The following is a 13524-nucleotide window of genomic DNA, read 5'->3' as shown; positions in this document are numbered from 1 at the left end:
ACTGTGGCACTGCACGGGTGGATTGTTCAGAAGTGAAATCGTAGAAATCCGTATTTAGAGCAACATTACTGTAACTCACAAAGAAACTGAACGTATGATATATCAATAAAACCCTAGTGGCTCGTGCTTTAATGTTATATTCACAATGTTTCTGTGACTGTAGTTGGATGGTAATATGCTCGGGTATGTTCGTAAAAGTTGTTTTTTATTTGAGCTAAAACACAAACCTTCCAATGTACCATGTATTTTACTGCGCTTAATATTTTTCAGATTGCAAATGCAGAAAACGTCTTCGTCCAAAATGGCGGAGTTACAGAAAGCATCACTATGATTATGGTAAGTAGGCGGTGTGTAACTGACGGTGTGAAGAGCTAGTTAGTGAGTGAGTGAGTGAATGTATAACGCCGTTTTGAACAGCAATTCAGTTATATCACGGCACATGAAGGGTAAGCCCAAAGTGGCATTTGCCTCAACCTTAATCGCTATAGACTCACAAACATTGTTACGGTGCTTGCATATGTTACAAACCAAGGGTCAACTCACGACCAGGAGCAGATCCTGGCACGGCATGGGGACACGACTCTGCAAATTACAGCGCCTTAGATTAGTGTGACAAACGTGCCTCTTCAAATGTGCTAGACTAACATCTAGTCTCTGAAATGAACATATCGTACTGAAAAAGACCAGTTGTTAAATTATCTTTAAAAAATAATAAAAAGGAGCCCAGAGACTCTCTTCACTTTCAGATACTGCAGAAATCTAGACTTGCCAAACATTATCGACGTGTATGGGCTGTATTTGATATATTTGTATGAGGGTCTGTATGACAGACTACAAATGTGCGTGAACTTGGGCTCAAGGCAACTGGTCTCAGTTATAACCCGTCGTATCAGCTGTGGGAGTAAGGCCCGAATTGATGCAGGATTTCGATGCTGACAATGAAAACCTAGAAACATGATAACAGCAACTCTGCAATTCGAATGAATGATCATAGGTTTCTGGTACGCAAATATCGGAGCCTTAGATGACTGGGCCACGCGTGCCTTTTTACGGAAGAAAAGTATGGATAGGTCTGACACAATCAGCCCCCCACCCCCCACAGCGTTGTTTCCGAGGGTATCCCGAGTCAGAAAATGACCCAGGTACCCCAAACTCGCCCTGCACGAAAACCCTATTCACTCACTCACTCATCCCTTTATCCTTCAGCAATCAGAGCTCGCGTGGTCCGGAAGAAGTTAAACAGTGGCGGTCAGATGAAGGTCCGGGTGCAAGTGACCAATGTGATACACTGCGGCAAGGTGGGACTGACCAGCGAGGTGGACCTGTGGAGCAACTCCAGCTGCCTGTGCCCCTCCGTCAAGAGGGGGAGGGAGTACCTCATCCTGGGCCACGAGGACAAGCGCCTGAACAGACTCCTTCTGCTGCCTAACACTATAGCCGCCAAATGGAAGGACAAGTGGATCAAGAAGATACAGGTAAGAACCCAGGTTCAGAAGGACGACGTTCCCCCACCCCCACATAAACCCCACCCCCACATAAACCCCACCCCACCCCGTTCCTTCACTGTATAGAAATGTCTTAATGATGTAGCTGCCACTTGTCCATAAAGTGAGTGAGTGAGTTGGGTTTAACGCCGCTTTTAACATTATTCCAATTACATCGCGGCGTGTCAGCTTAATGTGGGAGGAAAGCCCGAAGTGATGCAGGTCTCAGACGTTTACCACTTCGGTGAAACCCAGGAGCACGGGTATGGTGCTGACAAACCTAGAAACATAATCGGGGCGAACCGGGGTTCGAACCCACAATCATAGGTTTCTGTCCTGCCCAAGGGGCGCAACTCTGCACAGCGAATCGCGCCGCCTTAGACGACTGGGCCACCTGTGCCCCCTGTCCATAAAGCATTTAAGTTCAGGTAATAACACATTTGGGAAATAATTTGGCGCGATAAGTCCTGAGTAGTTTCCCGTAGCCTTACCAGGACTCGTTCGAATCTCCGGATAACGCCAACTATAATTACTCTTAGTTTGTACCTCCTCCGTGGTCTAGTGGTAGAGCGTCCGCCCGAAGAGCGGAAGCATCGGGGTTCGATTCCCGGTCGCGTCATACCAAAAGACGTTTAAAGATGGTACTTGTTGTTACCCTGTCTGGCGCTCGGCATTAAGAGGCTAAAATAAGGACTGGTCGGCTCGGAGTCAGTATGCTGTGTCTGAGTGGGGTATGCATGTTAAAACTGCAGTATGGTATCTCAGTGAGCTAGCACTATAATTCGGCATCAGTCCGGACTAGTACAAGCAGCCACACATGGATGCACGTTGGTATGAAAGTGTAAGAATTTGACGCTACGTTAAACCCCATTTCACATCACCATGCTGGTCTATGATCAACATCAGGCTGGCCCCCCTCCTCCATTACCTTGACACACCGTGGGATCACTGAAACACTACGCAATGCAACGTAAACCCACTCACTCACTCTCCGTCAACACCATACCCGTTCTCATTGGATTAACTTTGTTTGTTTGTTTGTTGTTCAACGCCGCACTATTCCAGCTATATGACGGTGGTCTGAAAATTATCGAGTCTGGACCAGACAATCCAGTGATTGACGCCATGAGCATCGATCTACACAATTGGGATACGATGACATGCACCAACCAAGTCAGCGAGCCTGACCATCCGATCCCGTTTGTCGCCTCTCACGACAAGCATAGTCGCCTGTTACGGCAAGCATGGGTTGCTGAAGACCTGTTCTACCCCGGATCACGCGTCTTGGATTCTCTAAAACTCGTCGTTTAAGTCTTTCCTACAACCGTGAAACAAAAAATAAATTAAAAGCGGCGTCAAAGTAAACTCACTCACCCATCACCAGACAACTTTAATGCCTGGATTTACTGGTAAATGATGTAATGGATTTCTCAGTAAATTGTAAAACGCAAGGTTATCTGTCTTAATATGATAGCCTTATCTTCGTGAGTGTTTTGTCGGACTAGTCAAGTGCCGTGTGCCCTGATATGCCTCTCTACAAACGTTATCGGGGTCTGTGTGTATGACACTCTAAAACACATCTCCTTCTCGTTAGCGTTGCTGCTTGGAGACGCTCAGATCCCCTTGAAGATAGGATGCCCGATTAACTTAAGGCACCGAACACATCTTTCAGCAATGACAACGTATTGTCATAATTTTGCTTCTTTTCATTTTCTGAATACTCGATTATAACACAACATCATAAAAACTATCATCATGAACATCTCTTGTTTTCAAATCTTGTTTTCGAGTCAGAGTGGTAATACGTCAAATCCAAGCTGGAGTAACAATGAATCTTTATTTTATAGAAATGGGACCGGCGACTTCACCGACCACCATCACCGGGACGCCGACGTAAAAATGGCGTCCATAAAGGTAGAACTAGTCTAAAGAAAACAAACAAGATTGGAAAGCGCAAGAAGACAGCCCTAAAACGGAAAAGGTATGAACGAAATATAAAGATGCATACAGCGTTCTCTGAAATTAAGCCGTAGTGGGGTGTGAGGTTGGGTAGGGGATGGGGGGGGGGGGGGGGGATGTGTAGCCTATTAATTCACGCCTTCGCCTGTAACGACGAAGATCCTGGTTTGATTCATCACGGCTACCTTACCCATCCATTCACTCTGATACAAACTTACACACCTACTCACACAAACACCAACTTACCCACCCACCAACTCAAACACCGACAGACCCACTCAGTCAATCAAACACTAACTAAAGCACACACTGACTCACTCACTCAAACACCGACTTACCCACTCCGTCAATCAAACACTAACTTACACACTAAACAACTCAAACACCGACAGACCCACTCAGTCGATCAAACACCAACTTACATACCCTCCAACTCAAACACCGACAGACCCACTCCGTCAATTAAACACTAACTTACACACTAACTGACTCACTCACTCAAACACCGACAGAGCCACTCCGTCAATCAAACACTAACTTACACACCCACCGACTCAAACACCGACAGACCCACTCAGTCAATTGAACACTAACTTACACACTAACTGACTCACTCACTCAAACACCGACTTACCCACTCCGTCAATTAAACACCAACTTACACACCCACCGACTCAAACACCGACAGACCCACTCAGTCAATTGAACACTAACTTACACACCCACCAACTCAAACACCGACAGACCCACTCCGTCAATTAAACACTAACTTACACACCAAACAACTCAAACACCGACAGACCCACTCAGTCGATCAAACACCAACTTACATACCCTCCAACTCAAACACCGACAGACCCACTCCGTCAATTAAACACTAACTTACACACTAACTGACTCACTCACTCAAACACCGACAGAGCCACTCCGTCAATCAAACACTAACTTACACACCCACCGACTCAAACACCGACAGACCCACTCAGTCAATTGAACACTAACTTACACACTAACTGACTCACTCACTCAAACACCGACTTACCCACTCCGTCAATTAAACACTAACTTACACACCCACCGACTCAAACACCGACAGACCCACTCCGTCAATCAAATACTAACTTACACACTAACTGACTCACTCACTCAAACACCGACTTACCCACTCCGTCAATTAAACACTAACTTACACACCCACCGACTCAAACACCGACAGACCCACTCAGTCAATTGAACACTAACTTACACACCCACCAACTCAAACACCGACAGACCCACTCCGTCAATTAAACACTAACTTACACACCCACCAACTCAAACACCGACAGACCCACTCCGTCAATTAAACACTAACTTACACACTAACTGACTCACTCACTCAAACACCGACAGACCCACTCCGTCAATTAAACACTAACTTACACACCCACCGACTCAAACACCGACAGACCCACTCCGTCAATTAAACACCAACTTACACACCCACCAACTCAAACACCGACAGACCCACTCCGTCAATTAAACACTAACTTACACACTAACTGACTCACTCACTCAAACACCGACAGAGCCACTCCGTCAATCAAACACTAACTTACACACTAACTGACTCACTCACTCAAACACCGACAGAGCCACTCCGTCAATCAAACACTAACTTACACACTAACTGACTCACTCACTCAAACACCGACAGAGCCACTCCGTCAATCAAACGCTAACTTACACACTAACTGACTCACTCACTCAAACACCGACAGAGCCACTCTGTCAATCAAACACTAACTTACACTCTAACTGACTCACTCACTCAAACACCGACAGACCCACTCCGTCAATCAAACACCAACTCAAACACCCACCAACTCAAACACCGACTTACCCTATCCGTCAATTAAACACCAACTTACCCAACCAACTCAAACACCGACAGACCCACTTCGTCAATCAAACACTAACTTACACACCCACCAACTCAAACACCAACCAAGACACCCACTCACTTAAGCACCTCTTTACCCACCCACCCACTCACTCACTCAAATACCACTTTCGCACCCACTCACTCACTCACTCAAACACTAAGGTACCCTCCACTCACTCACTCAAACACCAACTTACTCATCAACTCACTCACTCACCAACTTGTCACTGTCCAACTGTCTACTCACTTTCGGAAAGATCCATCTGCCACTAAGTTCAGTATATGAAGATGCGCCACTAGATTATTCAATGCTTAAACAGTGTTATATGATACAAGACAGGCGAGCTAGATTAGAGTGATCACTAACCCGACACGACACGGAATAACGGACTGGAAGAACGTTGCATGGCAGACGGATGAGGAGGAACTGATTGTCTGTGAACTGGCTCATCTATGCTGTGTCCTACCAATCTTCCCGTTACAAATCGTGATGGCTGTCGACTGCATAGTAGGGCCTGCATTCCCACGCTCCCACAAGATACGTATGTTCATATGAGATTTCATGTGTCCTCAATTCGATGATGTTACAATCTCTTATATAATTTCTTATTTTTCAGAAAGCGGATGAATAGGAGGAAATCTCGATTATCGCAGTGAACGACAGTGTTTGAAGCGGATTTAAAATCCTAAGGATAGATCTATGTTGCTTAGACAATGTGAGTTGTCTCCCTTACAATGTAACTTCATCGCTTGTACAGGTTTTCACGGTGTAAATATCTTCATAGCGGTACGGAGATGAAAATACTTTTGTTCATTCATTCAGCAACTCAGTGAATTAGAGCTTTGTAAGTTTAGAATAGTTGACGAGTGGGTTCGGAGCGATGACAGAAGTGTGTTTCAAGCTATTAAAGTTTTTTAAGTCACACAAAGCTTTAAGTGTCGACATAGGTCAACAATTCGTCTCTCCTCGATGTTCATATTTGTTTTTTTGTGAATCCAATGTAAATGTTGCTTTTCCTTTGTCCATTGTTTACTTGATTCCTATTTGGAAAGTACAGTGAACCCTCGTCAGTCCGAACTACGTTAATCCGGAAACCCCACGCCCGGACGATTACTGTTGTGAACGTCTCGTATGCACAGTGTGTTAACGATATAACTTAATTAATCCAGTCTTTGGTGATTTCACCGGTTACATTACCATCCGGATTAACGAGGTTTCACTTAATACCAAGCTGTGAAGTAAGCTCCAACAAGTTAACCCCTCGCGATCGACACTTAGCGTTTTCATCATCTCTCTCTCTCTCTCTCTCTCTCTCTCTCTCTCTCTCTCTCTCTCTCTCTCTCTCTCTCTCTCTCTCTCTCTCTTAGCTGGTTTAGCTCTTATACATACTCCATACACCCCTTTAATATTGTAAAGTAAATCAATTCACGTACTCCTTAGAATATCAACAGTGATACCCCGTTCAGTTTCAGTGATTTCGTTTGGATTAATAAATGTCAATTCTAAGTGACTACTGGTACATCGTAAAGCTCCCTCAATTAAGATATTCCTATTAGAAGTCGCCCGGGAGGCGGAGGTTCCGGACTACCGGGGATTCACTGTAAAAAGTATGTGATGAAAATATAAAAAATACTATTTTCATCAGAATGTTGTTATTCACTCAAGTGAAAATATGTGTGTTAAACTTGTACTGTTACTGTAGCGGTGTTTCAATGTACGCCATGTCCGGATTATGCGGTGTTGTGATTGAAGGTCACAATCAAGTCAAACCCACGTTGAGGGGTAGGAATGCATCCTTATCCTTGAATGCTTGCGTGTTCATTTTACATTTTCCTCTTGTTGCCATTGTTACGGTCACATCCCTGGCTTATCACACTGTAAATACGTTGTTTATGTTATCCGTGCAGTTGCTTTTTTATGTTTGAAACGAGAAAGGCATTTATGATTTATATATTTTTGTGATATGATTTTGTGCGAGACGTATGTATATTTTAGTTTTTGCTTCGATACCAACTAGACTTGAACATTTTATATTTTAAAGATGGTAGATATTTAGTACGTATTTATAATTTCTGTACATATTGACATTGTAGCCAAGACGTTGTATATGCTATATTGCACAGTTCTGCAATCACCATTATCAAATATATCTAAACATCATGTGCTATGTTACGATCAGAACACGAAACGCTCAAAACCTGGCATCGCGTAAGTCTATGTACTGTACATTCACACTGGGTAAACGCTTAATCAACAAGCAGCCGCCATCTGATCGATCTTAGTCGGGCCGAATTCTGATTGAATTGAAGTTTACCTATTTGAAATTGTTTGATATATGACCAACACAGGGCCTTGTCCCTGAATTAAGCATACCATAAAACAGCCATAAATGATCAAAATACGGCAGTTGACTCGGTCGTAAAAGTCACAGATGCGTCAGTAAAATCATCGTCATTTCCCCTCTTCTTGGTGATCATCTCCAGCTGTGCCAAAATTGGTCCTTTTGTTTAAGGAATTTCTTGGCCGTTATGAAAAGAGACACGAGGCAAAATGAACTCCTCGTAATAATACTTTAGAGAAGAAAGCAAACATTATTAAACTGAAGCAATAATACTATCTATATTTGTTTTAAAATTAGGCACAATTTATGGGTCACAACGTTTTGTAATGTGTTATCCATAAATTGTGTCTACTTTGTCATCCGCCAACTTCAAAGAAAACCTATCAAAAATATATTTGTTTTAATGCTATTTTTTCTTTTGTAAAATGTAGTGAAGGCTTCTCTGTAAAACAAAAAACAACATGTAAAACAACATGAAAATGGCCTAATGATGACTGTTATTGCGGGGATAATTTATTCATTGTCGATATTGGTGTCATTGTTTCACACCCATGTCGATGTGGTCTATACTGGTCAGAGACGGAGGACAACAGTTGCTCGTTAATTCATTCATTCCCGCCCTACTAATCCTATATAGCAAATCTACCAGAATTCAAAACGCGAACCACTCCTTCCTACGTTATTGAGAATATGTCTTTACGCCGGTTAGAGCAATATTCATGCTAAATAACCACAGGGGATCCTGAGAATGGACTTCACACATTGTACATCCGGGTAGTCGAAACGTGGTGTTCGGCGTGGCGAACCAACGCTTGGCACCAAACCGCCTAAACCAGCGCATGATAAGATATTGTGAAGTTTAATTAAGTTAGCAACGACTGACTTGTGGTCGTTACATCTAAGGTAAATGCATTGATGCACTGGTGGACTAGATGGTGTAACCTCGTTGTTAATACATAACATGGTTGTGAAAACACGTCATGTGCGTGCAGTTGACAAAAATAAAGTTATGTATATTTGCTTAATATCGTCTTTGTGTTTTCTGTGAACGGATCAGTTGACGACATCAAGAGTGACGTTCCAATCAATCATAGCTGTATATATATATATATATATATTTAATTAATTTAATGCATTCTCTCGTTATCGTGTTTAATTACACCGAGTGAGTGAGTATGGTTTTACGCCGCTTTTAGCAATATTCCAGCAATATCACGGCGGGGGACACCAGAAATGGGCTTCACGCATTGTACCCATGTCGGGAATCGAACCCGGGTCTTCGGCGTGACGAGCGAACGCTTTAACCACTAGGCTACCTGACCGCCCCTTATTACACCGTGTCTATCCATCAGTTGAGGGACTGTTGTTCCTGCTTGTGTGACTGGAGGCGAGGTGTAGTCTCCCCCATCCAATACACAACAGAGAACGCCGTAAACAGACAACTCGAACTAAACAGAAAGAACAATATATTATTATTATTATCATTATTGTTTTTAATTCATTACCATTATCATATTGTACATTTATATACCGCAGGTATCCAAGTACTAGTATCTGCTCAAATGCGTTTTTTATTTGTTCCCCGACTAGTGGATCCGTTTGCATTCCAGTTATCGTTCTCAACTCCCTGGGGAGTATATAACCAAAGCGGCTTACGGACGCTAGGTTTTGTTTACATCCATCTCACTTATCAGGTACCCATTCCCTGCTTGGTGAACAGAGGCACATATGAAATAAGTCACTTTCCCAGAGTGACACCACACATTTTGGCACTTGTGTTTCCTGTGTATGTACGTATGTACATTTATTTTGACCTTATTTGAGTGTCTATGGTATACAGCGACTTTTATCTATAGTCCAACAGTAACATTACTGTGGCCACCACAATAATTATATTCACACATGACACCACGTTGGGGATTCCCACCTAGTCTTCGGCGTGATGAACGAACTTCGGCATAACAAGTTTCTGAGTTCGAGTTAATGAGGTCTCAGTGTTTTAAGCAACTCACGAATTCGTAGAAACATTGGCCTTCGTTTCGAGTACTTTTAATTTGTGTCCTTACATCTATTTCTGCCGATTGATTCATATTTTATAATTGAACACTTTAAAAGGCATATTCTATTTTTTTTGGTAATATTTGACAAAATGTTCACATAAATCCAATTAATTATCTTGTTCTGTGTATTCAGGCATGTATAATCACAGACAACAATGTCGTCGTGCAGGGTGGAATGTCATACAATGTGTCTCGAGACGGACTTGAGCACAACAACACAACATGTGTGATGCTTGAAAACATGAACATGCTGGATACAATATGAGGAAATACAGTTTTAATCAAGCTTTAAAAGTGTTAAAACTAGGATTGTCTCTCCCTTTGAAAATACTTTAAAATATAGATTTCTACGGTTGTTTTTATACATGATTGATCACATTTCTGTATGACAAATCGTGTTAATTTGCAAAAGGTTACGATAACAGTAAGTGAAATATTGAAAAACAGACTCCATGTCTCTTATGGGCCACCTTAGATTTCAAATCAACATTAATGCTGACCTGCATAGCTCGAGATAAACTGCATGTCTGTGTAAACTGCGTAAATAAATGCAACATTACCCAGTTACTTTGGAGTTGGTTACGTACTAGATTCCCATGAAACACAATTGATATAACAACACAGTGCACAATAATTATTACTCAACATTGCCTTTTCAGTTTGCGTGCCTGTACTTTCTTGCATGCTCTTATGAACTGATCGAATGCAGACATCACCTGCACGAACCACGCTGGATTGAAGTATGCGGAAAAACACTTCTGTCCTGCCTTGTTGTAACATGGACATGTAGTGTTGATATCATGTTTGTTTGTTGTTCAACGCCGCTAAATGACAGCGGTTTGATAATAATCGAGTCTGGACCTGACAATCCAGTGATTGATATCATGAGCACCGATCCATGCAATTGGGATGCGATGACCAACCAAGTCAGCGAGCCTGACCACACGATCCCGTTAATCGGCTCTTACGACAAGCATAGTCGCCTTTTACCGCAAGCATGGGTTGCTAGAGACGTATTCTAACCTGGACCTTCACCGGTTGCTGATATGAACGTATGTGATATGTGACATACTCCGGTCAGCACGTGAACAAATGCAAATTAGGAAAAAAAAACACACACCAAAAAAACGTTTTAAGTAGAATTATAATTTTTTAATCTAATCATTGTTTTCAAATACACAATCTATTGGAGTAAACATTTATTGGATACCCACAGAAAAACATTCACACTGAGAATGATTTCATGTGAGTAATTACTATATGGGTCAAAATATTTTCTGGAGCACTGGACTTGGGGCATGGAATGCCATGAGGTCTATAAGGAGCCTCATATCACCGTGTAGAGTTCCGCCCCTTTGCCATAGAAGGATCTTCTTAATTATGATCCTCTGTCAGTCCACACCTTTTGAGATAAACGTCTACGACCTAACGAGTTCCATTCTCACAGTGGTACAAGTGTAAAGCCCATTTCTGGTGTGCCCGCCCTGATAATTCAGGAATATTGCTAAAAGCGGTGTAAAACCATACTCACTTACTCTACGACCTTACGTTTCTTTGTGTTTTCCAGAATTAAAACGTCATGTCATTATATAACTGAAATATTCAATCTTTTTCATACCCGTCTGCTATTTGACATCGATGTTAATTACTTTGAAGAGTTTGCCTGACGCCTGGCTTCTTGGACCACCAGCATTTCCAGCCTGCCAGCTAAAGCGACAAGAGTTACTTCCCCTTAGTTTAGTTTATTTGTTTGTTCCTCAACGCCGCACTCAGCAATATTCCAACTATATGACGGCGGTTTGTACATAATCAAGTCTGTACCAGACAATCCAGTGATTGACATCATGAGCATCGATCTACGCAACTGGGATACGATGACATGCATCAAACAAGTCGGCGAGTCTGACCACCGGATCCCGTTAGTCGCCTCGTACGACAAGCACATGTAGCTGTAGACCTATCCTAAACCAGATCTTCACGGGTAACTTTCCCTCAGTAGTATATGAACCCGCCCAACCTGCAGTCGAGCCCGCCAGTGTTGTGTACAAACGGCACAGAGTAGGGTAGAGATGACATTGCCAGGGTATTGATGTTTTATTACAGCTAGGTATTCGATCATGTTGTGGGTTTCACCACATTGAAGAACGTCAACAAGCTGCGTGACTGTCTTCACTGCATCATAAAGCTGAGACCCCGTGGCGTACTTTGTTCTCCAGATTCCCCAAGTGTTACACAAGTACGAGTAGTCTTATATATACCGTAACCACTATAAAACGTTTGTCGTGTTGCCTTACGTTGACGTTGTTCGCATGATGTTCGTTAGGACGCCTCCATAAACGCCCACGCCTATCCCGAAAGTACAGAGTTACTTCTGACTCCTGTGAAAACTTTACATGAGACCTTCGGCGATTCCCCCAGTTTCTACACCCTAAACACTATTGGCGTCTGGCTAGAATGTGTCGATTTGTTAACACGGGGTAGCCGAGCATCCATATTAGCTGCACACAGACGATGTCTAATCTTTGCCCAGTAACTAGAACTCCAGCCTCCCGGCACAACCGAACAGCGGTCTAATTGGCTGTTGGAGCCAGATTCCTTCAAGCCTGGAACACCATTGTTCCACCACCATGAATACCTTGTTCCACCACTATCAATACCTTGTTCCATCACTATCAATACCTTGTTCCACCACTTTCAATACAATGTTCTACCACTATCAATACCTTGTTCTACCACTATCAATACCTTGTTCCACCACTATCTAAGCCTTGTTCCACCACTATCAATATCTTGTTCCACCACTATCAATACCTTGTTCCACCACTATCAATACCTTGTTCCACCACTATCAATACAATGTTCCACCACTATCAATACCTTGTTCCACCACTATAAATACAATGTTCTACCACTATCAATACCTTGTTCCACCACTATCAATATCTTGTTCCACCACTATCAATACCTTGTTCCACCACTATCAATACAATGTTCCACCACTATCAATACCTTGTTCCACCACTATCAATATCTTGTTCCACCACTATCAATACCTTGTTCCACCACTATCAATACCTTGTTCAAACACTATCAATATCTTGTTCCAGCCCATCAATATCTTGTTCCACCACTATCAATACCTTGTTCCACCACTATCAATACCTTGTTCCACCACTATCAATATCTTGTTCCACCGCTATCTATACCTTGTTCCACCACTATCAATACAATGTTCTACCACTATCAATACCTTGTTCCACCACTATCAATACCTTGTTCCACCACTATCAATACCTTGTTCAAACACTATCAATACAATGTTCCAGCCCATCAATATCTTGTTCCACCACTATCAATACCTTGTTCCACCACTATCAATACCTTGTTCCACCACTATCTATACCTTGTTCCACCACTATCACTACAATATTCTACCACTATCAATACCTTGTTCCACCACTATCAATATCTTGTTCCACCACCATGAATACCTTGTTCAAACACTATCAATATCTTGTTCCAGCCCATCAATACCTTGTTCCACCACTATCAATATCTTGTACAACCACTATCAATATCTTGTTCCACCACTATCTATACCTTGTTCCACCACTATCAATACAATATTCTACCACTATCAATACCTTGTTCCACCACTATCAATATCTTGTTCCACCACCATGAATACCTTGTTCAAACACTATCAATATCTTGTTCCAGCCCATCAATACCTTGTTCCACCACTATCAATAACT

The 13524-nt window shown here is 42.4% G+C and overlaps 1 protein-coding gene across 1 annotated transcript in view; it reads left to right on the top strand.

The window, feature by feature from the left end:
- LOC139467037 (secreted frizzled-related protein 3-like) overlaps positions 1-8667 on the top strand; it is a 37544-nt gene extending 28877 nt beyond the window's left edge. The window contains exons 2-5 of the mRNA XM_071248747.1: positions 271-336; positions 1207-1475; positions 3332-3465; positions 5985-8667. Of these exons, the coding sequence (XP_071104848.1) occupies positions 271-336; positions 1207-1475; positions 3332-3465; positions 5985-6024 (509 nt within the window). The 3' untranslated portion in view covers positions 6025-8667. The remainder of the gene's footprint in view (positions 1-270; positions 337-1206; positions 1476-3331; positions 3466-5984) is intronic.
- Positions 8668-13524: the final 4857 nt, after the last annotated feature.

This window comes from Haliotis cracherodii, unplaced genomic scaffold (genome assembly GCF_022045235.1).
Source record: "Haliotis cracherodii isolate W230 unplaced genomic scaffold, xgHalCrac1.p SCAF_19, whole genome shotgun sequence".
Taxonomy (NCBI): domain Eukaryota; kingdom Metazoa; phylum Mollusca; class Gastropoda; order Lepetellida; family Haliotidae; genus Haliotis; species Haliotis cracherodii.
Note: the sequence above shows the minus strand (reverse complement) of the source record. Positions and strands in the feature narration are given on the sequence as shown.